The sequence below is a fragment of the Tiliqua scincoides genome, chromosome 6 (genome assembly GCF_035046505.1).
Source record: "Tiliqua scincoides isolate rTilSci1 chromosome 6, rTilSci1.hap2, whole genome shotgun sequence".
NCBI classification, from domain to species: domain Eukaryota; kingdom Metazoa; phylum Chordata; class Lepidosauria; order Squamata; family Scincidae; genus Tiliqua; species Tiliqua scincoides.
The window spans coordinates 45,808,176-45,832,902 of NC_089826.1; the positions used below are offsets into that span (position 1 = coordinate 45,808,176).

Here is a 24,727-nt window from a genome sequence, read left to right on the forward strand (position 1 = left end):
CTAGTTTCAGAGATTTTATGGGAACTGGGTTGACAATAGGTGATGTTACAAAGCAAATATTTCACTGCTAATAATATCTACGCAGACAGGCATCTCTAATATATACCCTTATTAATACTATTACAACAGAGTAAAGATGATAAATATGCCCCCCCTGCATATTTTCAGCCACTAGTACAACAGATCAACAAGATGGCAACATAGGACCTTTGGAAGAAGAAGCCCTGATGGACTAACAGGAAGCAGGATCCAAACAGCCACAAACATAATGAAAATATTCCAGTCTTTTATTTCCAATACAGCCTCGCACACTCCCTGAAAAGCTGCTTCTGAAGATCATATGACCCAATGGAGCAGAATTCAGTGCAGTGTGAAGGGCTGCATTTAGAAATCCAGAACAATGATCCCTTTCCACCATGAGTGGAAGAATTTTCCACTGGGCTGTTTGGATCTGAACCAAAACCCATGTGTTGTTCCAAAATTTTTATTCTCTAAGGTTCATTATTCACATTCAGTTTGAAACGTTTTGTGGTGATCAGGAGAAGCAAGGAGACAAGTCAGAAAAATACTTTAAGATGTTGTTTCATCATTATTATTCTTTAAACAGGATCTGATATAGAAAGGGAAAATAAAACTCTGAAACAGAACACATTCACATAAAAAGCACAGAAGTTCAGTTCCACCGATAAGTTGTTAAGGCCCAAGAAGAAAGTGGAAATAACATTTTATTGCACTGCACTATCAAAAAGCAACTCATTGTATTAAGGAAATAAATCATTAATACAGTGGCTCTTTCTTCCTCGATAGTTTTAGCAAACTTGTGGGGGGATCCTTTACAAAATTCCATTGATTTACTTCTCCATCAAGGCAGAGATGCAGAGAGAGAAGAGATTCACATCTTCTAACCACACAGAATGACATGCACACTTTTGGTGACTATAATAATCACCAGCACATTTTAATAAACTCTCAACTTCTTCAGTCATGTAAAACAGCTGCAGCTGATTTCCTGGGATGAGGAAAAGGATAAAATCGTAGAGGAAAGTCATATATAATACAAACTGTAAACTGAACAAAGCAATAACTTTAGCAGAGTTCAGGCTTTGTAGTCCTAGTCAGAGTCAGGATTATGGCACAGCTATGCAGGTAGATTCTCATTAAAATCGTTTTCTCTTGATGATTTCTGGTTTCCAGCTGACAGGATGAGTTTCTTCAGTCTAAAAGTTTTGTTTTTAAAAGAAAAAGATTAGAGTTCTATTTTAATTGTGCCTTTCCACAAGCTTTAATCTTGTATTTAATAGATCAGTTCCAGTGTATTCACACACTGGCTTAGAGTTGCTCATTTTGGTTCATATAACTATATGAATATGCATTATACACTACTTAAAAAATCTGCACACAGGCGCACTGCAATAAAAATGATTCAGAGAAATCTCTCATGAGGTATTACAGTTTCCATTTTACAGATGGGGCATTTAGGCTGAAAGATACTTGCCAGAGCCCTTTTAAGTGAGCTCCAGGCTTGAGCCAACATCCAATGCCAGATGTTCCAACAGTTTGCTCCTGCTAATTTTAATGCAGACAGAAGTACAAAGTTATAAACACACAAAGCAGCCACAGATGTCTTTGTTTATTGGATCACCTCTAGTTCTTTGTAAGAAAAGAAATCTGTATCTAAGAAATTCTAGGTCACACTGAAGTGGGTTCAGTGACATACCATCGGCCGAGACTTGTATGAACTGAAGCTTTTATTTCAATATTTTACTGAAATTGGATAGTTAAAAAATTGGGAGCAGTTTCTTCCCTGAAAACAACTAGAGTTTGTCCAATAAAAGAGACAGTCTTTCTAATCTTTCGTTGTTGGGACCAAAATGACACCAGCACTCAGATCAATTTGCTGTAGCATGTAACCAATATAGCAATGAAAGTCTGTCTGCTTTTAAAATGTAGTAGTCTCCATCTCCACACTGAGTAGCATCGGGCTTTCCTTCCACTGGAGTAGGACTCTCTTCCATCAAAGCAAGGAGTCTCTTGCTCCAAAGGAAAAATAACTGTGGATGCTACCTGCTGCCTTACAGCCCTGGGACACAAATTTAAGAATTTTCTACTCAAGGCCAGTACAAACAATGCAGCAGGTTGTGGGGAGTAGCAAAGAGACTCATGATGCCTTTACTCCAGAGCCTGCTGTCACTTCCCTTAGCCTTAGGGGTCCCATATCAGCTTACCTTCCTCCTTCGTATGACTTCCTTTAAATAAAACGGGAAGTGTGGAACATGTTGGGTGTGATCAACATTTTCCACATTACTTGTTTTATTTACAAGGGGCTACAAGGAAGTTTTATTTACAAGGAAGGAGCAAACATGGGCTGCCACTTCACATGTACCCTCTCTTCCACACAGAGAGAGTGATTTGCTTCCCTATATCCTTCCTCATACAATTCCTTGCAGGCTCTGAACATGTCCCACATTTTCTGTTTTATTTAAAGGAAATGAATGAGAAAGTGCATTTGCAAGTGCTAGTGTAAGTCACCGCATTTTGTATGGTTTTCCCAGCAGCAGCCACTGCTGCCATCACTACTCTTACTTGGAGGTAAAGAGGTGGCAGTGGACAATCAGGCAGTGAGGCTGTGCATTTTCTGTGCCCTTGGGCTGATCCGTTTTGTACTACACAAATATATACACGCCATTTTACCATTTTAAAAGCACCCAATTCCAGTTTCTGAACAACTGAAAAAAACATGCTATCACCTTCATTAATTTGGTACAAAGTTTAAACCAGGCACCCCAAATGACCCCAATCTATGAAAACTGCTATTTAAATGAGATATCCCCATTCCACAAAACATGTTTGCCACTGAAGAGGTAGGCATAGGTGTCTTTGCTTAGTTGCAAAGTAATTACTTCAGCAGCCAACCTCTTTTGGGGATAAATGCTTTCAGAATATTTGTCCAAAGGGTATTCTAAACAGAGTTTTCTACATATATCAAAATTTAATATTGATAAGAGTATTTTTTCATACCGCAGAATCATCTTCTCTGTAGACTTTAATAGTTTTATCTGCTTCAGCAGTAAGAAGTCTGCTTTCAGACTGATCAAATGCACAAGCAAATATGCCAGATTCACTGTCCAATGACCCAGGCTGTACAGCTGCATGTACCCTCTGGAAGTTGTACCCAGTTCTCCAGTCCCAAAGATGCATAGTCCCATTGTCAGCTGAGAAAGTAAATACAGCATTATGTATCTGCTTAAAGATTCAAAAGTACAAAAGTTACTATACCAAGAAAGTCAATATGAGAGAGACTTTAAACTACACATTAATCTTTTTTTATAAACACTTGCTGTGTGCATCACAACAGATAACCACCCCTTACTATCTTCTGTTTTAACTGGCTAAACCTCTTAAATTTGAACACAGATCTGGAAGTCTATGACAGCAGCAATAGATCCCCCTGTTGTAGATGCCCCCTAAACAGGTAGTTAGGAAGAAGTGATTGTCACATGGTTAAGCCCAGAGGATCTGAGGCAGCATAAAAAATCTTGAAACTCGGCAGAACACAACCCTTGTAAACTTCTTGCCAACCCCAGCCCCCCTCAGCCTCTAAGCCAACGGGAAGTGTGTACTGGGTCCACTAGCAGAAATATGGCAAGTTATACTGAGCATTCTGTAACAAAAACACATTTAGAGCCACTATGTATTGACTGTGTAGTGTATATCCCCATCAAGTGCCCCGTGGCAGATACCAATATATATAATCAACACTGATAAATACAAAAGTTATCAAAAATCCAACAGCTAAAGCAAAATTCTAACACAGCATCCGAACAGCCAGTGAATGCAAACAGTTAAAAATCAACTGTTATCCCTCAAATGCTTGCAGGAGTTTAAAAAAATGCTTGAAAAATGTTCTCAAATTGTCACAGAGTTGGACTGATGAGCTTCCCTTGGGAGATAGTGGCACCTGTATTCTAGAACTACTAAAAAGGCCCCGCTCCTTGTCCCCATCAATCTGACTACTAATAATGAGATTTGGATCAAGGCTTCTTCTGATAAGCTTTGAGCACTAATAGGCTCGTGCGGGACAAGACGAACCCTGAAGGACCTGAGCCATGGTTCTTTAGGGTCTTAATGATTAAACCAGTACTATGAATAAAACCTGGAAAAAAACTGGCTCCCAGTCTTCCAACACTGGCATTCTATGCTGCTGTTGGTTCACTCCCACAACTAAGTGGGCTGGCAAGTGACAAGCAGAAGATTTTGATCAATCTACAAAAAAGAAGCCCCATGTCACTGCACACCAGTGGTGAAATGTTTTGGTCTCCAGAGCCATTTCCACTCCTATCACTGGACTCAGAGAGCCACAGGGCTCTGAAAAGCACACACTGAGAAATGCTGCTCTACCCAATAGGGAAAGAGGAAGATTCTTCTTATGCACATCATTTGTAAATTCTCACTATACCTCCAGAAACCAGAACTCCATCTGAATTCACAGCCAGTGTATTGATAATAGCACTATGACCAGAGAGATTCTGGATGAAGTTTCCATCAGGGAATTTCCACTGCTTAATATTATCTGGAGAACCGGATGCAAATGTGTACCTGTAATAGGATGTATTAAGTCAGTAAGTATTCAGTGTATCAAAAATGCTTGCATTTGATTAACTATTATTTATATACTGCTTTTCAACAAAAAAGCAAAACAAAAAATTCAACAAGAACATGAAACTTAGCAAGAGTTTCTTGGGATTCCAACTGTCTCATATGCAAGTGGAAAGCATTTCTGTGCATGCATGTAGGTGGGTATTGTCAGTTTTTGAGCTTCAGTCCCTTCTACTGTATACAAGTCTGCTATGGAGATCCTGTAACCATCACAAGTAGGTTTTCTGCAAGGGTGGAGGGGGAGGGCAGAACAAGCTGGAAGGTATCTCTTTGAAGACGATTCAAACCATTTTTGTCAATATGCTTGCCCCATTTCCTTGCTATGACTTTTGCACATTGTTATAGCTACAACCAAACCCGCTTTTAGCACCAAGAGCTTAAAATCTTAATACAACTTTCCCATTTGAATCAATAGGGCCAGGTTGAAGACTGCAGCATACATTCATTTTCAAATTAAAAATCATGAATTTGATTTAAGAATATGTATGTTGTCCTTTAGTCACAAAAATTCAAAGGTGACAAACATCCTTCTTTATAAAATGATGAAATACATAAAATTATTCTCAATCGAATAAGTACAGAAGACCAAACAACACAACAGAAAGAATAAAATTGGCCGATTAAAACCTGCTCAGATGACATGCTGAAAGGCGAACCACACACAGGCTCAATGATTAGTTTGTTAGACCTGAATACTATGTAACTAAGAATTACACAGTGCCAAGCAAATGAAGTCTGCTATCTGCTAAACAGAGAAAACATAACCTTGAACAGATAACAAAGTAGTCATCTAGCATATCTGTACTAAAAAATGAGTTATAGCTACCCAATAAGTGTATCCAAGAAAAGAATAAAAGAATCTTACTGTCTTGGGTGCAGTACAACAGCTCGTACTGATTTCTTGTGATTTGTTAAAGTGACACGAGTTTTGCCGGCCACCATGTCCCAGAGCCGGATAGTGGTATCGTGACTTCCTGCGAATTAAAAGTGTTTTTAGAAAGATACAGGATACTCTGAACTGTGGAAAAGCTTCTAAATTGATCTTGTGCAAAAGGAATGTACTTCCATGGGAGGGAGAGCAGCAACTATTGCCCAGTAAACACTTCTTCTTGCTGCAACCTCCCCCGTGGCAAACCCTCCTATTATGAATGTCCCTGCTGATTCTCAGAGAGCACAGAGGGCTGCAGAGGGAAAGGGAAGCTAAGAATGCCTTATTCTGCTAACAGCACTTTGTTCTACCAGTGAAAGACAAATTAGGATCAGGCTAGAGTACGTTATAGAACTGACACAACACTTTTGTTATGTTCTCAAGTTTTTCCATGTCAAAGCCACTTCTGAGAAGAGGTAACATCAGCCCATTGCTGTCAGGGAATAAGAGGGCAGGTCCTCTTATGGATTACAAATTGGTTGAGGACCAGGAAACAGAGTGGGTGTCAATGGGCAATTTTCACAATGCAGAGAGGGGAAAAGCAGTGTGCCCCAAGGATCTGTCCTGGGACCAGTATTTTTCAACTCGTTCATACATGACCTGGAAACAGAGGTAAGTAGTTAGGTGACCAAGTTTGCAGATGACACTAAACTTTTCAGAATGGTGAAAACCAGAAGGGATTGTGAAAAGGTCCAGAAGAATCTCTCCGAACTGGGAGAAATGGGCAGCAAAATGGTAGATGTATTTCAATGTAAGTGCAAAGAAAAGCATATTGGGGCAAAAAAAATCAAAACTTCACATATAGGCTAATGAGTTCTGAGCTGTCTGTGACAGATTAGGAAAGATCTTGGGGTGCTGGTAGACAACTCATGAAAGTGTCGACCCAATGTGCAGCAGAGGTGAAGGCCGATTCCATACTTGGGATTATTAAAAAGGGGATTGAGAATAAAACAGCCAATATTATAACACCATTATACAAATCAATGGCAAGGTCACATTTGGAGTATTGTGTTCTGGTCACCACATCTTAAAAAGGACATAGTGGAACTAGAAAAGGTGCAGAAGGAAGGCACCAAAACGATTACTGGGCTGGGTACTTCCCTTATGAAGAAAGGCTATAGCATTTGAGGCTCTTCAGTCTAGAAAAGAGGTGCCTCATCAAGCCATGATGGGTATGTACTGTCTGAGATTAACTGGTTGATCATCATGTGGGCTGGGTATGAATTTTTTTCTGTCATTCAAATTGGCCATGGGTGACAGTTTTATTGCCTACCCCAGACTAGTAAGGGAGGGACAGTGTGTTGTTGTTGTTGTTGCTATTGCTATTGTTGTTGTTGTTGTTATTAACTTTATTTTTACCCCGCCTTTCTCTCCGAAGGGACTCAAGGCAGCTTACAAACAAGGTTAAAACAAATTAAAAAAACATAATTTAAAAACAGATAAAAACATAACGTATCATAAAAACAGTAGTCACATGAAAAAGTAGTCAGGTAAAAGCATAGTGCAGCAAATTAGAAAAGGATCAGGCCTGTAACCAGATGTTTAAAAAGATATTAAAAGATGTTAAAAAGGCCAGGAAAGTGTGCAATAGGTTCCATCTTTTAAAAAATCTAGCTGGACTAGATGGGCCCTTTGCCTGATCCAACAGGGCCCTTCTTATGTTCCTATAGGCATCTGGGGATAGCAATTGAATCTGCTACCTTTCCCCAACTGTCACACTTTCTTAAGCAGCAAAGATTTGGTAGTTGATCTTCAAAGATCAACCACTAGGTGGCGTGATTTGGTGGTTGAGCTGAAGGTTGCCTGAAGAATGCTAAGCAGGAGCAGTTGAATTCTGGATGGGATGCAAAAAAAGTTGACAAAAGTGGTTCTGAGAGGACAGAGCCAGGAGTAGTCACTGTGGTGACCTCACTGTGAGAGGGTGATGGACTTGCAAGTGATGCCACAGGAATGCAGGGGAGTAAGCTTCCAAGAACCAATGATTAACAGCATGGCTGACCCGGTAGCTGCTCCTACTGGAAGCTTGGAGGACATACCCAGATGCCAGATATGATGACCATACCATACAGGATTCCATCTGGAAGTTAAGGGTTCTACGAATGGTCATAGAACAATTCGTGTAAAAACTTATTTGAAATAAACATGAGTTTTAGTATAGCCTGCCTATGGGAACAGCCTTGAGTCTGTCTCTCACAATGTGTTATGAGAATCAGTGAGAAAGGCAATATACAAATGCTGTAATTATTTATTATTTTCAAGAGAGACTTCTGTAGAACATGCAATTGTGAGCCAACATCCTTATTGGTTAGTCTCAATATGCTACACTGAGCTTTCCTTTAATGGAATGCCATCTCCCAACGTATCTCCCAGTTCTAGTTTCCCTTTGAAAACGTTACAAGTAGCTAAACGTGGAAGATATTCAACCAACTGTGATTCAGTGTCCTTGCAAATTACTACTGGCTTTTTGGCACTCCATATATTTCCAAAGGGATCACAGTCATAAAACAAGCTGTCTTCTTTTATGTTTGATTCCTGTGTGACACACTTATATAGAGAATTAACCTTTCACATCACCATAAGTGCTTTTTTGGAGTGGTGCATAAAATGTCTAATCTTGCATTGCGGCAATATGTTGGTGTCTGAACAGTAACTATTGGCACATTACATTATCACATACCTGTGATAATTTGTGGTTCTGCTGCTTGGCATTTCACTGTTGCCACTGCATTTGTATGTCCTGTCAATGTATGCACACTAGCTTTTGTTCTCACATCCCAAATCTAACAAGGAAAAAAATGCATAGTCAATCAAAAGTCTGGCTTACTGTTCTCTAAATCCATTTTGCATGTGCTCACTAACTTTATAATCCCCTCAAATATGTATTTTCTCAGCAAGATGCACGTATCAACTGGATCTCTCCTGACCTGAAATAATATCTTGTGTTCAATCCATTTCCCCATACAATATAGTTCGCAGCACCTACTGCTGGCAGCTTGGCCATCTATCTACCAAGCTTCCCTTGGTCGATTTGCAAAAACCCAGTAAGCTGTTATTATCGTTCTAATTAATGCTACTATATGGTTCTACTATATGGTAGAGGTGCAATCTATCCTAAGTTTCCTGAACACAGTGAATCAAATTAGGTTTGCTTCTACACTAGTTTAACAGTCAAATGTAAAAGGTTCAGGAAACCAAAAGCAAGTACTAACGCACATTTAAGACTGACTTCACATATGGACTTTTTTTTTTTTAACACAGAGGCAGTAGGAATATAATGGGTATAAGACATTACCATATTGTGTGAAGAAACCTATTTTGCTGCTACTGGGCATATCAAAAAGCCACTACATACATGTGTATTCACAGCAAATACTCCTACATAATACAGTCAGTTCTCTTTATTCACAAGGGTTAGGTTTCTGCAAAACCTAGTGGATACCGAATTAGCGGATACTGAATCACTGAGTCCATGGGGGTTAGGTTCCAGGGGACCCTGTTCACCATACACTCTATGAACTTTATGAACCTAAACCTTGAAGTCTGTGGGGCTGGGTGGTAGCAAAGGCTCATCAACTTCCCCTACATCTGATGCTTCCTCCTCTGTGCTGATGAGAAGAGAGTTGCAGATAACAAGAGGTGGGTGGCAATTTTGCCTCCCACAGATAAGCAAATTCACAAATAGCAAATTCAAATATAAAGAGATCTGACTGTAGTCTCTATCTAGGGAAAAGTAGGTATATTACCTTCTTATTTGGGGAAAAACTATTTTTACCTGTGTTCATTATCAAATATTATTATTTGACCAAGGTACAAAGCCACATCAAGGAGCATAGCAGGGTTTGTACCCTATCAAACAGAAACTTAAGGATGCAGTGACCAGAAACCTAATTTTTATTTTGCAGATACAGACAGAGGGTTAAATAATAAAAAAAAAACCACAAAAAGAAGGAAAATACCCACTAGTACTCTTTTGTAAATGTTTACACAAATGCAGAAGTTTCTATACTCCCGCTTCATGCAAAGCACTACACATAAATTTATTGTGTTAAGAGACCATCTTCAGACTAGAATCTTGGGCATGAAATGATAATTAGAAAAGATGTAAAACCCTCCTCCATTCTTACAGAAGAACACCTCTGATCCAATTATAGCTCAAGTACACATATGGAGTCATGATTTCAGAACAACTTATCAATTCTTGTTTTACTTACACGTGCAGTTGAATCTCTGCTGCATGTTACAAGCACATCTATTGTTGGGTGCAAATCCAAACCATAAACAGCACTTAAGTGACCGTGGTAATGCCTAATAACCTAGACACAGAAACATATTCCAATTAAAATTGGATGTTCCATCAACAGATGATCTTTACATTGTTGACACGTTTTAGCTGCTGCCAATGTACTTACACTTACCTTATTATATTCAAGATCCCAGCATTTGACCTGTTTATCTTCTCCACAAGAGAAGAGGTATGGGCTTCTTCCACTTACTATTACACCCCGAACAGTACTAATGTGTCCTGTGAGAGACAGTTTTAATTTGCCGCTAGCAAGGTCCCAGATCTGTAACAAAAGAAGCAGGTGTTTGATATTTTTGCAAAACCAGGTGCCAAACCGTGTCCATTTAATTGAGACCAAGAGTTCAAACTCCTAAGTAGCATAACATATCCTTACTTGAAAATACAGGGCCTGAAAACTCAAGCAAAATGTTAACCCAAATTTAGGCACACCTGAGTGTTTTGGGAACCAGAATGAAAGAGGAAGAATAAAACATGTTCCTGTTCAAGAAGAACTCACAGTACCTAAACACAGGAATAAATGGCACAGGATCACAATTAGTCCTTCTATACGTCTTACCTTTATTGTTCTGTCAGCAGAGCCAGTAACAAACCACTGATTTCCTGGTTCTACTGCAATACATCTCACCCAACCCAAGTGACCGCTGATAACCTACAGATGTTAAAAGATGCATTTTTTTAAGATGTTGAATATCAACACTTACAACTTAAACTATGCAGAAATACATATACACATTTTGATTCAAACCTACACAAAATCAGTAGCTTACTCTTGCTTTATTGGCTTGATTATAGGTCATAACACAGTCTGTATTCCATCTGGAAGTAAAGGGTTGTTCCTATGAGTGTTCTTAGAACAATTCTAGTAAAAACTCATTTGAAATCAAGATGAGTTCAGTATAGCCTGCCTATGGGAACCACCTTGAGTCTGTTTAGTCTCTCACTGTCAGAGTCAGTGAGAAAGGCAATATACAAATGCTGTATTCATCATCATTAAAGGCTTTTCTATAATAAAATGTGAATTTGCAGACACTAGAAAACAATATTTAGCATTCCTCTGTCTTGAGATTTATCCTTGTAGCTTATAAACTACTTACTCTGTACAGCTTCCATGGGGGGTGCCACTGTGGTTTTGGCATCGTTGGAGCCTTCTTTGTCATCAATGCAGAGTTTTTATTCCCACCTGCTTCCATCATAGCCTAACAATCAAACAGAAATTTTAAATGTTACATATTAGCTCCCAATCTCAGAGTCCCTATATAATCCTTAGCAGTCCATAAGCTCACTTCACATGATTATATGGTATCATCCTGTCACAGTTCCTGACATATTCACTGAAAGATTGGAACCCTATTTGGAGAGCCTGCTATATTTTTATTAGAGACTCTATTAAGGAGACTTACCAGAGTCAAACCTGGAGGCTGTGAGCGCTCAGCAATCCCAGCATGTCTGTATATATCACCTACACCAGCAGCAGTTCGATTTGCTTCTATTCTGGAAGATGCCACAGATGCACAGTAAAGTATCTTAATGCTTTCTCTGTCACAACGCATTGAACTATGTAGTTTGCAAGTAATCAATACTGATAAATTATTCATGAATCCTTGTACAGGCACACCCCTGTATCCGTGAGGGATTTGTTCCCAACCTCCCTGCGGATACCAGAAATCGCAGGTAAGAGTGATCGTTATAAGAAGGGTGAACATTTCCTCCCCCCATCACAAATTAATTAGCTGTGTCTCATTGCAGCCTTCTGGTGTCTGCTCACTCTGTGCAAACATTGCCAGGAAGAGTTTGGAAGGCTGAAACCAGCTGTGACGCTGAGGCATGTTTATGTTGTGGGGGGATCATTAAGGATCAGCATTCCACTTATTCTACTTCAGGGAATTGCTGCAGCTGCCCGGAGACAAAATACTTAATCTCTAAAGAGTGCGGAGCTGCAGGCGCCTAGTCAGATAGAAGTGGAAGTTCCCATGTGGTTTTAACTTTCTTTCAAAAAGAAAGAAGGGGGGAAGATCCACTGCTGGGAGATTACTGGCTGATCCAGGAGGAACAAGGCACTTCTCCAATTGAGGTTTTCCGCTTGGAGAACTGAGGTAGAACTTGGGTGGGGTGAGAGTGAGGGAGGTCTTCCCAACTTCCCTTGCCACCTAACATCCCCCTCCCCTTTGGCTGCCCGATGACTCTGGAGAAAAAAAAAGATTGCCCTTCTCCTCCTCCACCTGCCTGCCTATGACTAGACTCTGCCTGGCTGGGGTCCAGAGGTAACAGAGAGAGAGAGAGAGAGAGAGAGAGAGAGACTTGTGTCTGTGGCTCTGCACTTTTTAGAGGTAAGTATTTTGTCCCCAGGCAGGTGCAGCAACTTCCTGAAGTGGAACGCTGTTCCTTTAACGATTCCCCCCCCCCAGCCCTTAAATACACAAACATGCCACAGCATTGCAGCTAGTTTCAGCCTTCCAAACCCTTCCTGGCAATGTTTACACAGAGCGGACAGACACCTGAAGGCTGCAATGAGACACAACTAATTTGCAATGGGGGGGGTGAATTTGCAAATAATGGCGAACTGAAACTGTGGATACTGGATCCACGGATAAGCGGGCATGCTTGTATGTGTAGCACAGAATGTTTTAAAACACTGTGTCACATTGAGGATACAATGTCACAGTCCCAAAAATTACCCCAATCAAACATTATCTCTAATCACTAAGTACCATTATTCCCATATTTTGATGCAGGAGTTGAGGCTGAGAGTATAATCAAGCCTCTTAGTGAGCTCATGCCCAAGATGAAATTTGACCAAGGACTTTCACGTTCTTAGAGTCAAGTTCTTAGCCACTATGTAAACTGGTTCTTAGTAGAAGAACCTGCAAAGCTCCCCTTTTCACTAGAGAAGCAGTGAAGAATTTGTGAGCTTGCTGTTTCTCAACTCCCCACCACCCCTCAGTCTAGTGGTGGCTTCCACCCCCCCCCCCAAAAGATAAGTAGTATCACAGCTCTGATGAAATAAGGTAAGAAGGGGTGGAGGCAGGACTAAGTTCTACACTACCATCATAACCAACTATCAAATCAGAATAATATTTTAAATAACACAGGCCTACAAAATTGAGGGTCAGAAAACATTTTTCCCAAACTTTATGGTTGTTTGATATGAATTTGGGGTGCCAAGTCCAAAAATGGCATCCGTTTTGCCCTATCATGTCTAGTTTTGGAGATATAGTATAGCTTCATTAGTGAATGGTTCAAGCAGCTTCCTCATGAGGAAGCTGCTTGAACCATTCACTAATGAAGCTATACTATAACTCCAAAACTAGACGTGATAGGGCAAAACGGATGCCATTTTTGGACTCGGCACCCCAATTATACCCAGAAATTGGTGTAACGTTTAAGGAAGCAAAATGCGTGTTGGCCTGTGTAAGCATATACATAAACTGGATGAAACTAACAGAATTAAGATAGTGTCTATAAAAAATGACAAAGATCAAATTAAGTCTGAGTAAAATATTGTGCTTAAATTGTATTTTCCAAACGGAAATATTTTCCTGGTTTTCAGTTGCAGTTTTTACTTTAGATTTTTCTTAGTTATTAAAAAAATAAAAAATTACTTGGATTGAGAAGGAGGCAGTGCCACAGCTAGTGATTGAGCTGCTGATTCACTAGGCATCCTCTGGATTTTTGTGTCTGCAGTCAAGGCCACTCCTTTAAAAGCAAAAGCACACCCAGTTAAGATAAATCTCAACAAAGTATGGTCTGTTAACAAGGAAATCATTAACTGTTATTCTAAAATAGCCACCCATAAAAACTCAGAAGTCATTACTGATCATATACTCTGTACACAGGTGTGTGCCACTTATGGGGATATGTTCTCATATCCCTGTTATGCGATTAGGTTGTTAAGTGAACATTCAGCCAGAATCTAGTGCCTTTGTTGCGTAAACAGACACTCCCTGCCAGAAACTAGCTGGCTGCACAGGCTACTGGAGAAAGATTGCCTCTTCTTTGCATTAACCCATTTTTGCCCAGCCTACATTTGGTCCCTGTTGCCAATGTACAACATTGGGCAGAAATGGCTTAAGCACCTCTTTGTTGTGTGAACAGACTCTCCCTGCAAGACACAAGCTGGCTGCACAGGCTACTGGAGACAGATTGCCTCATCTCCGCATTAAGAACCTCTTTGTTGTGTAAACCCACACTCTACTGCAGGCTAGGGGAAACCAACTGCCTAATTTAGAGCCTCTTTGTTATGCTTGACCACCGTTGAATATGCAGCCCTTCATCAAGAGGCAGGTTGTTAAGCGGCACATGCCTGTACTTAAAGTGGCAATCCATGAACTTCAGATGATTATAGTCTTATTTGGTTTTTTATTCATGGACTAAATTACCTTTTTTGGAAAACAAGTTGACATTTTATGGGTCAGACAAACTAATCCCTAACATACAGATGAAAGTACAATCAAATCAGTGACTTTGTGACAATAAAGAAAAGCAAATATCTTGCATATTATAAAGGTAAATGCCACAAGATCTGAATGATGTTTTTGTAGACAGATTTACAGCCTGATCTAATGCTGCCTGAGAACCAGCGAGGCCAGCCCCAGCACTGGGTGTCACAAACACACCATAAGGCTGGTTTGCACCACCCAGAAAGCAAGTGGTGCTGGTGGAGAGGGCCTTGACACCACAGTGCTAACTCCAGCCACTGCCAGAGCTCAGGTAAGCTCCGAGTGGCACAAGGGTGTGGGGGAGGGTGGTCGGAATGTGGGAGGTGTTCCAGAGGGGAGAAAGTGTGGAGGGAGAGCGGAACAGGGGGAGGGATAGGGACCAGTGGAGGCTTGAGAAGCCCCACTGAACAGTCTGGGGCTTTACAAAGTCTCCCTGAGGAGACCCAGGGCCTGCTCAGATCCATTTGGAGCTGCTGCTCCTGTGCTGGATAGGACTGGGCCATTAGAGTAGGTAGTTCATGAAGCTATAGGTACATAAACATCTATTAGACAATTCCTACTACAATGGATGTTTGATCAAATATTTGATCAATATATATTTCACGTTTTTCTCTATTATCACTGACAATAAAGCAACGTTCAGAAGTTCAACGATATCTAAACCTTCTATTCAAGGTTAAGTTTCCTTTAAGAAATGGGAGGCTGTAAACATTCCAAAATATACTGGAAACAATTTTGCTTGTAAACTACAGAACACATAATACAATTCTAAGCATCTTTACTCAGAAGTAAGTTGCACTGAAGTCAACTAATTTCTTTACGGGTAAATGTGCACAGGAGTGCAGTCACAAAAGCTCAGTATGCAAACTGTGCAGTCTCACCTCAAAGTCAATAAGGATCATTGCCTGTACAAACTCCTTTTATAATATGCACTGAAGGTGTCTGTTCATACACTCTCCCAAGACAGATTTTAGTATCCAATGCTTAACCTTCATTAATATGGAACCATCACCAAGTAATGCATCAGTGATCAGAGATCTCACTTAAAATTTTATATTAGATTATTACACAATTTTATCTGCACTGAACAGATGTTTGTACAACGGCTTAATCACCTGGTCCAGGAGGATATGGATGTGTTCCTGTTATCAAATATTCATTATCTTCCCCTAGAGAACAAGAGATTCCTTAATTATTACTTTAAAGTAGATAATATTAAACTATCAAAAACCTAGACTATTAAACACATTTTCAAGCAGGCGTATATTTTCATTAGAAGATATGCATAATATAAACTGCCATCATTTTTATCTAGTAAAAGGTATGCTTCCAGTTCAATGTATATATTTAACAAGAAACTGAAGAATTCACATTTTTTATTACTATAAGTGAACTAAACTATGGAACTGAACTAAAAATATTCCAAAAGCAACAGCAGAGTAGGTTCATTAGGACTATCAAAAAGGTTGATGAACAAGCTTCTGAGTTAAATAAAAAGCTTTATTAGACTGAATGTTAGCCAAACAAACCCAAACAACCAATAAAAAGAGTGAAACAAGAGAAAAAGTTTTCATAGGCATGATAAAAAAATCAAGTCTAGTTTCTAATCATCTTAAAGTGAATGGAGGTGTAAGAGAGATTTAAATAGGTTAGACCAGCAGTTCTCAAACTGGGTTTGAGGCCCACTAGTGGGTCACGACCCAATTTTTGGTGGTTCATAAAACTGACAAGGTAGATTAGGCTATGTGCATCAAGGGTTAAACAACCTGCTACTTGGGGGAGCACAGCTGTCCAATCACCGTTATTGATAGCCACAGATACCTGAGCTGGTAAAGTGAAACTTTTTTTAGGTGGGTCCCAATGCTAAAACATTTGGGAACCCCTGGGTTAAACCATGCTTAAAGCAAAGAGAACTCTGTCTACAGGGAAAATTAAATGTCGTGGTTCTTACTTTGAGAATATGAAAACAAGCAGTTACTTGGATCTATGTATACTGTGACTAAAATAGAACTAAAGAACTGCCTATTCTAATGGACCAACATGCTTGCCTGTGATGTTTGAATGTGAAATGAATGTCAGTTATGACTAATAATAACGAAGCAAAAGCCAAGAAATAACATCAACTAAACACTCCAATAGTGTTTCTCAAACTATGGGTTGGGACCCACTAGGTGGGTCACGACCTAATGCCAGGTGGGTCCCCATTCATTTCAATGTGTATTTTATTTTTAATATATTAGACTTGATGTTCCCATGGCATGTGACTGCATTTGAGGAAACATTACTGACCTGTACTTACAAGGCTACTATGTACATGCTTTTAACAATGATAGTCAATCGGACTTACTACCGGGTAAGTGTGGATATGATTGCAGCCCTTGGGATGTCTGGGGAATATTTTTAAAATAGATCAGCAACTGCTTGAGAGGGTTCTTCTATATTTTAAATAAATTTTTAAGCTTATACTTATTGTAAACTTTAATGTACTTAATTGATTGATTTGATTTCGTCACATGGGAGGTGTTTAAAATTTCTCGACCAGATTATGTCACTTCCGGCCATATCATCTTTTCTGGTGGGTCCTGACTGATTGCCATTCTAAAAAGTGGGTCCCACTGCTAAAAGGTTTGAGAACTACTGCACTACAATATACACTCCTCATTTATCCAGAAAAACAACCCACGCATGTGCCATATACAATTGCTGAACTAAATTTAAGCCTCCACACCCTAACAGATCTTTCACACTCTTGGAATAATGAATAGGATGAGAGTAAAACAAGACACTCTGGATGTTACATAAGACAATTTCAGAGTAAGTACAAAATTCCAAATTTCTGGTGTTATATGCAAATTCTATTTCTAAATTTTTCAAAGAAGCTTTTTCTTCATTTCCATTGTTGTGGATTGTATACTAACTCTTGTGCTTGCATAAAGAAGTTCTCATCCTCCCCACAGCAGGACGCAGACCAAGCAACACCCACAATCCAGTCCTGAGGATTGGGGGCCCCTCAAACAATGTGGGATGTGGCATGAAGGGCTGCGGGGGGGGGGGGGGAATTGGCAAAAGTCACTCTTCCTCCACCCCTTGTGCAGACAGAAATGCCTTCATCAGAGTTCGCAGGCCTATACAACTTTTTTTTAAAAAGCACCATACCTTGATTTTGAAGATACTGCTTCTGTCCATAGGAATCAATGTGAGATCCCTTGTCTCGAGCATTTTCTTTCAGGACAGGCATGTGGAGCACAGAACTGTATTCCGTATGAAGTTTAACTGACATCTTTATTTTGTGGCTGTTTTAGAAAACACTTTATTAAATCTTTACTTTTGACGCATTTTATCACAGCAAATTCTACTGGGCAATTCTTACACAATCCAAAATCCAGATAGACAAGATTGCTGTTTATATTGATGGGGCTCAGGTTGCTCTACATGAAGATTATTTGAATTTCAGCAACAATTTCTGGATTGGACTTCTTTACATTCACCATCTCAACTACAATATTTTTTTACCATCCACAGAAATTCAGTAGTTCTTTTCCATAAGAGTTGTGCATTCAGTTTTGCCACCAAAAAAAGAGATCCCAAACAATGGTTGGTGAATACAGCTGAATTTTAATTATGTGTAAACTCCACCCTACCCTTATAGGTAATGCCATGTAGAGACTGGTCATGCAGAGCAGCCACTGGGTGAGGCTGGCAGAACTTCCCCCAGGCAGTGAAATCACCTCCAAGTAGAGAGCCTCATGAGAATCAGCTGGCAATGCATGCAGCTGTGGCTTCCTGGATTGGAGGACAGCCAGGAAGTGGGGAGATAAAAAATGGCCAGACACACTCAGGCAGATCAGAGGAAGGAAGGGCAGAGGAGAGACAGAGCAATTTGCAAGGGATGGCAAGGAGAAAGGAACAAACATGAAGAATGAAAGCAGGGCAAGCAGAAGAACCAATGAAAGGTATAGCGGGGGGAGAGGCAGTGAGATAAGTTGGCAAAAAACGGAGAAGGGAACTGGAGCAATAGGGTAAGGAAGAGATCTGGAAGAGAGATAGCACGGGTGCAGCAAGCTGGACAAAGGAAAGGTAACATAGCAAGATGGAACCTGGGGAGAAGAAAGTGAGCCCAAGCATTTTCCTAGGAGAGTTGCATGCTGGGCCCTCTTATGAGGCTGAATTCCCATATGGACTTTGCTCCCTTGGGGAGCACCAAAAATCCCCTCCCAAGGATGTACAACTAAGGAGGCTTTGAATGGCATCCATGTAAGACCTTGAAGATACACTAGGATAAGGACAAGCAAGTGGAACTCAAGCCTCCTCACCACCCCTCCTTTTCTGTACCCTTCTTCCAAAAATTCACTCCAGATAGCAACAGCATCCACCTCGTGTGGTGGTGGGATCTGCTATATCCACCTTGTCACCTTGTCTATATCCATCTTGTCTCCTTAAGGTCTAATATTCTAAAACCATGTCATTGCCTCACCTTTTGACACAGGAACAAGAGGGAAAGGAGCAAGGAACCCAGAGACATGCAATCTAGTGGCTAAATGGTCATCTCACTTACCTTCTTTCATCCAACTGTATGGGTTTTGCATTGTCAGCCACAAACATGTCATGAGTTCTCTTCAAAGATCTGAATACAAGGGTATGCACAGAGTGCTTCTGCACTTCCTAAAGGAAAGAAAAGTTTCAGTTAAATCTTTGGCAGTCAGGTTTTTTTTTAAGGCAGAGGTCTATGAATGTTGAACCGCTGTGTACTACTAGGCCACAATTTGTGATCAGCACTGATCCTTCCCCTTCTTCAACCCGCTGCACGTGCCACAAAACAAAGATGGGAGGGGGGTTCATACCACACGAAGTTTAGCATAAAACAACTCTGAGTAAGGGGAGGGTCCTCATGTCATACTGAGATTAAGAACAAGTAGCACCAACTGCTTGTTCCTTCTCCAATGTTCTCTGTGATGAGAGATCCCACCTTTACTGTGGGGACTTAAAAACTGGTGAGTGAATTTGTAAAGGCCTGATAAAAGATTTTAAAGAGCCGGAGTCTAGCTGAAATGAGTTGAATTATGAAATAGATGGACTACCTCTCCCTTGATCAATCTATGAGTAGGTATGGTCAGGAAATCAGGCAGGCCCTGCTCTGCATGCTTTTTTGTGTTATATGAAGAAACACCAAGCACCTACTCCTCTTGTGCCACTGATGGGAAGCAGGTGATATTCTCCTTGCCCAAGTTCCATAAGGACTGTAAAAACTCTGTGCTTATATCTGGCTGTGTTCTGAGACTTTTTTAGTCATTTTACTGAAAGCTTTAAGCTACTATTTATGATTTTATTTTTGTTTTAACTGTATCCCTGACATGAGCCATTTTGGAAAACATCTGGAAATGTTTTAAAACAAACAAAATTACAGCAGGCATTAAAATGCTGATCTGGAAATTAACTATCAGTTTAAAAAATTACAATCATAGTAGACTTTGTATTGAGCAATGAATCAATTACAAAAATATAACATGCAATTGTTATGGTGACTACTTTGCGACATTTTAGCTGGTTCTAATAAAACATATTAAGTTACTGTTTCTTATGCAAGCATGGCTAACTTGACTTCAATCTTTCTTCTACACAGTGTAGCTTCCTTCCCAACCTTACCCCATAAAAAAGACAGCAAAACAACAACATATGAGGAAGAAAGCAACCCACTCTAGCTAGTAGATATTTATTTTGCAACAGAATACCCTAGGAGCCTCACACCAAAAGCTATGCTTTGTTCTGATCTTTTCTGAATGAACTATTAACTTTCTCCCTTTCTGGAGATACCAAGCTAAAGGTCATTAGACCAATACTTAGGTCAACAATCTGTCCTAAGGTAATCTACTTATAAAAGCATTTCACCATCAGTGTAGCAGTCACTGTTCATAAATTAAGCGGTCAGGACTTATTTCCACCATAAAAACCTGCTAAAAACAAACACAGAGTAGAGGATATTATTCACAGTACATTAAACAGGATCTGTTACCTTTGTTCATGCCTGGAATCACAGAACTGTTGCTCATTATTGTTGGCTCAAGCAGGCACCACTTCTTGATGAATTAATCATATTAACAAGTGGCATTGTTACACAGAGCAGTAAGATTACCACACACTAAAGTCTTCTTAATTTTGTGACATTGGAATGTTCTACCTTTGTCATGTGATAAATCTGCCTTTGACAAACATGCCATTATACTCAGCGCATGGGGATTTGCTTCAAATGTAAAAGCTGAGGTGAGAGTGGCAGTAGTTATCTCCAGCACTTATTCCTGAACAACAGAAATATCCAACCTGCGTCTTAAAAAACGGTCTGCATCCCAAGACAGCTTCCTCTTTCATTCCATGCAACACAGAACCACATTTTGTAGAATAATCAATTTCCTAAAATTTCAGTGGGTTTTATAGGAATGTTCATAATATCGATAATACAAACTTTAACCCTGGTAACCTTTGCCTGCCTGCCTTCCTTGTTTCTTTGTCAGTACCCATGCTATCCAAGTTCAGCTTGTTAATTCCTGGGAGCAGGCGGGGGCATCTATTTTTTTACACAACGCTATAAATTACTAAACACATAGGAGTTCTTCTTCAACTGGATTAAGATATCTAACTCACTGAGACAGTCAAATATTTGGATGATCTAGAAATACTTTAAGAAGGAATATATAATCCACCAGGAAGAAAATGAAACAGAGAAGAAACAAAGAAGGCTGCAATAAGAGACATCTCTTGAGAAGTGGCACCCAGGTTTTCTAAGTAATTTTTCTCTTAATGGTTTCTATTAAGGTTTCTTAAGAAGCCAAACGAAAGTAAAACAACAAGCAAGATTCAGTGAACTCTAGGAGTTATTGTCCTGTACACACCAAGCCTTTCAAATCCCCTCTTCCAACTGCAGCCCTTATGCTTCCCAAGAGTCCAGTATGGTTTACAATGCAGCAAAAAACAGAAGTAATCAAGAAGGGGGAATCTGGGAAGCATTCATGGATACATGAAAATACTGAGGAACACACAAGGGTCAAACAGTTCCAATCAGTTTTATTAACAAAGCAAAAATATTGTCTACCTAATCCTACTATCTAGCACAATGGCCAAACTTTTCCTGCTTGCATCTTACTATCCTGTCTTTCACCTTCCTACCACACTGGTATCCTATTCTTTATTTTATTCCATAGTTGACCCCTTAGCAATGATGCCAGGTTCCATTTGATGGACATATACTACATGCTTCTCCAGGTCTCTGTTTATTTAACCTGGGGCAAGGGCTCTTCACATATACTGACAAATGGAAATTTCAAGGACGTACATCAAATAGTTATGCGTATATTGGGTATATCTTCTGTGGATGCTGCATGTTCTTGGAGTTCCTGTCACTTTGTGAAGAAAACATATTGACTTTCTTATAGTGTTCTTCACCGGCATTAATCCTGTGTCTTGCGATCTGATTCCAAAACAAACCCTTGCACAAGTACAACACAAAACACAAGAACCCAATTCAGGCATAAAAAATACAATATCAGCTTACATAGTCCCTCTTATACCACAGCCCCATCTTCACCAACTTGGAATCTGAGCAAAATTTTGTACGGTTGAGCTGCATCCATGGGTTGCTAACATTCCTTGCATTCATACAGTGAGTAAGATCTCTAACAATGCTGGTGCAAGGCACAGGACAGCTGGTGCACCGTTCAGACTTCCCCAGAGCGTAGACCACATTTGTTATCCATCTCAGTTACTGTGGTATTTGACAGTATATTAACAAAGACAATCAAGGAAGCCCTGGGAAATTCCACACAAAATGTAAGGAGAATGCAATTGCAGCTATTGTAGTATGTTATAGGTAAGACACACGAAGGAAGCTTAGGTTGCTAGTATCCAAGCACAGTCCCCTAGGCTTCGAGTAAATAATCCCAACCGTACTCATCTCCCACCATTGTTGCAGTCACTTTTAAGTAAAGAATGAATTTGCAGATTCAGTAAGTGCTACATCTGATTTTGCTGCAGGGGAGAATCACATCTCTTCCCCCAATCCACCCCTATATGCCAGATATTAAGGAACCTATCACCATATCCTCACACACAGAACGAGTCAAAAAGGAGATTACTTTTTCCTGCCAGGAACTAAAAGCAGGCACAAACATATGAAGACGCTTTTCACAAAGATCTGCAGACCTGCAAATCCCAGCATTTTCTCTTCTGACAGTTCTCCAGGCAGGGGTCTTTCCCAATCCTGGAATTCATGATGCTTTCCAGACTGAACTGGAAATCTGCATTCAAACCATGTGCTCTCCCACCGAGCTATGGCCTGTACCAAACGAACTTCTCAGAATAGAAAAATCCTAATTTATACCATTATTTCCTCCCCCCTCTCATTTCAAAGACTGCCATGCCAGGCACATAAGAGATTCAATCAGAACTTTCCCAGATTTCTGTCATCAAACAACTCTTTGCTTACACACAGAACAACCATTTTCAACCACTGTGCAAATGATCTACAGGTGTGCCACAGGAGTTTGGGGGAGAGTCATTTATTAGTAGGGCCATTGGGAGATGTGAGTCCCCCACCAACAGCATGGTGTGCCTTATCAAAAAACCAGATGTGTGCCTTGTCAGAGTGCCATGAGATGAAAAAGGTTCAAAAATCACTGAGCTAGAAAGTGTGTACTTTGAAACTAATTTTGGGAATTTTTTTTTTCCTTTCAACATGACATAATGTTGGGAATTCCTGGAGACCCCACTAAACGCTCCAGCACTGCTTTCTTTCATCACTTGGACACTGATGCCAATTTCTGAAGAGTGTAGGTCAACCCTAGAGCAGTGATTCCCAACCCGAGGTACATGTACCCCTGGGGTACTTGAAAAAGAACTGAAAAATGGTGGAAAAAAGGTCTATATTAGAATGCCTTGTTGGGTTGGTAAGGAAAAAACGAAGGCAGCTAAGTGATTGTGAAAGCCCCATCAATTGCTATTTTCTGGTCATCAATTCATGTACTATCAGATCTGGATCAGTAGTTGCAAATGTATAAATTTGAAACAACAGCAACTATATTAATTATAAACATTTTGCTAACATGAGGGGAATGATTTATGGAAATGAGCTGCCAAGGGGCACATAAATAAAAAAAAAACACTGGGAAGCATAGCCCCAGAGCATCGGTTTTTAATCCTTTTCATCTCACTGAGCTTCCAATCCTATCCACACTTTCCTGGGAGTAAGACCTACTAACTACTTACTTCTGAGTAGACAAGCATAGGATTGGGCTCTGAGGCTGCAATCCTATCCATACTTTCCTGGGAGTAAGCTTCATTGACTCTAATGGGACTTACTTATGACTAGACAGGCATGGGTTTGGGCTCTGAAGCTGCAAGCCGAGCCACACTTTCCTGAGAGTAAGCCCTACTGACTACAGTGGGACTTACTTCCGAGTAGACAGGCAAAGGATTGGGCTCTGACAAGGCACTAAAATGGTCAAGGCACACCGCTTTTTGACCACTGACAAGGCACAGCATGCTGCCAGTGCGGGGTTCACATCCCCCACTGGCCCTACTCATAATGACCCTCCCCAAGTTCTGTGGCACACCTGCGGGCCATCCCCGGCACACCTGCGGGCCACACGGCACAGTGGTTGGAAACCGCCGACCTAGAGGGCTGGCAACCCCAAGTGCGGCTCCATGTTCAGCTCCTGGGCCGCAGCCACGGAGGCAGGAGGCAGCCCCAGCAGGCAGAAGGCCAGGGCTGAGCTTCCACAGGGCGACCCCAAGAGGGCGGGAAGAGGGGAGGCCTCTGACTGCCCACTGCAGGGAGGGGAGGAGGGACGGGGCCGCCCCCTCGAGCGCACCAGTCCCCGAGGGTGCTCTCACCTCCACCATGGCGCCTCCCGCCTTCAGCCGCCCAGCGGCCTCCACGAAGCACCCGAGCCCACACCAGACCGCGTCCGTTAGTTACAACGAGAACTACTTCCGGTGCACGCGAGTCCCGCCGCACCGGAACCGACGTCACGGACTCACTCCAAGAGTCACCCAAGCTGACGCCAGACCGCGTCCGTTAGTTTCGACGAAGGCAGCTGGCCGCACCGGAACTGACGTCGTTGTCCTGAGCTGCGCATGCGTCGGTTGGCCAGAAAAAAGTTGGCCGCCGCCAACCTCCTAGACTTTTACTGGATAGACTCACAAAAAGGTATGTGTTGCGGGTTAGGCATGGGAGCCATTTTCTTGCCGCAAACAGGGAGGCTGAAATAATTGCTACCTGTTAAAATCAAGACAGAGAGAGAAAATCAATCGATGTAACCCAAACTAACTTCAGCCCCACCTCCAGCCTATTATTAACTTCTACCTGTTGTTAATAATATTAACAACAGACTAGTTTGAAGCCTTGCAAAACATTAT

General features: G+C 40.8%; 2 protein-coding genes across 3 annotated transcripts in view; one reads left to right on the top strand and one right to left on the bottom strand.

Annotated features, from left to right (window-relative positions):
- Positions 1–24,308, bottom strand: PLRG1 (pleiotropic regulator 1). 2 transcript variants are annotated; one of them, XM_066632457.1, is made up of 16 exons: positions 23,945–24,002; positions 21,648–21,800; positions 18,879–18,985; positions 17,480–17,616; positions 15,439–15,492; positions 13,487–13,580; positions 11,288–11,378; positions 10,982–11,083; positions 10,444–10,536; positions 10,000–10,149; positions 9,796–9,897; positions 8,262–8,364; positions 5,522–5,630; positions 4,457–4,596; positions 3,019–3,212; positions 1–1,217 (listed from the first exon to the last, which is right to left on the bottom strand). In XM_066632457.1, exons 3-16 carry the CDS (start codon positions 18,923–18,925, stop codon positions 1,158–1,160), a joined length of 1,476 nt encoding a protein of 491 aa, XP_066488554.1. In that variant the 5' UTR covers positions 18,926–18,985; positions 21,648–21,800; positions 23,945–24,002; the 3' UTR covers positions 1–1,157. The 2 variants fall into 2 exon arrangements, with proteins under 2 accessions (XP_066488554.1, XP_066488553.1); XM_066632456.1 differs by lacking the exons at positions 21,648–21,800; positions 23,945–24,002 and adding an exon at positions 24,203–24,308.
- Positions 24,210–24,727, top strand: part of FGB (fibrinogen beta chain) — a 20,648-nt gene continuing 20,130 nt past the window's right edge. The window contains exon 1 of the mRNA XM_066632891.1: positions 24,210–24,385. Coding sequence (XP_066488988.1) covers positions 24,210–24,385 — 176 coding nt within the window. The remainder of the gene's footprint in view (positions 24,386–24,727) is intronic.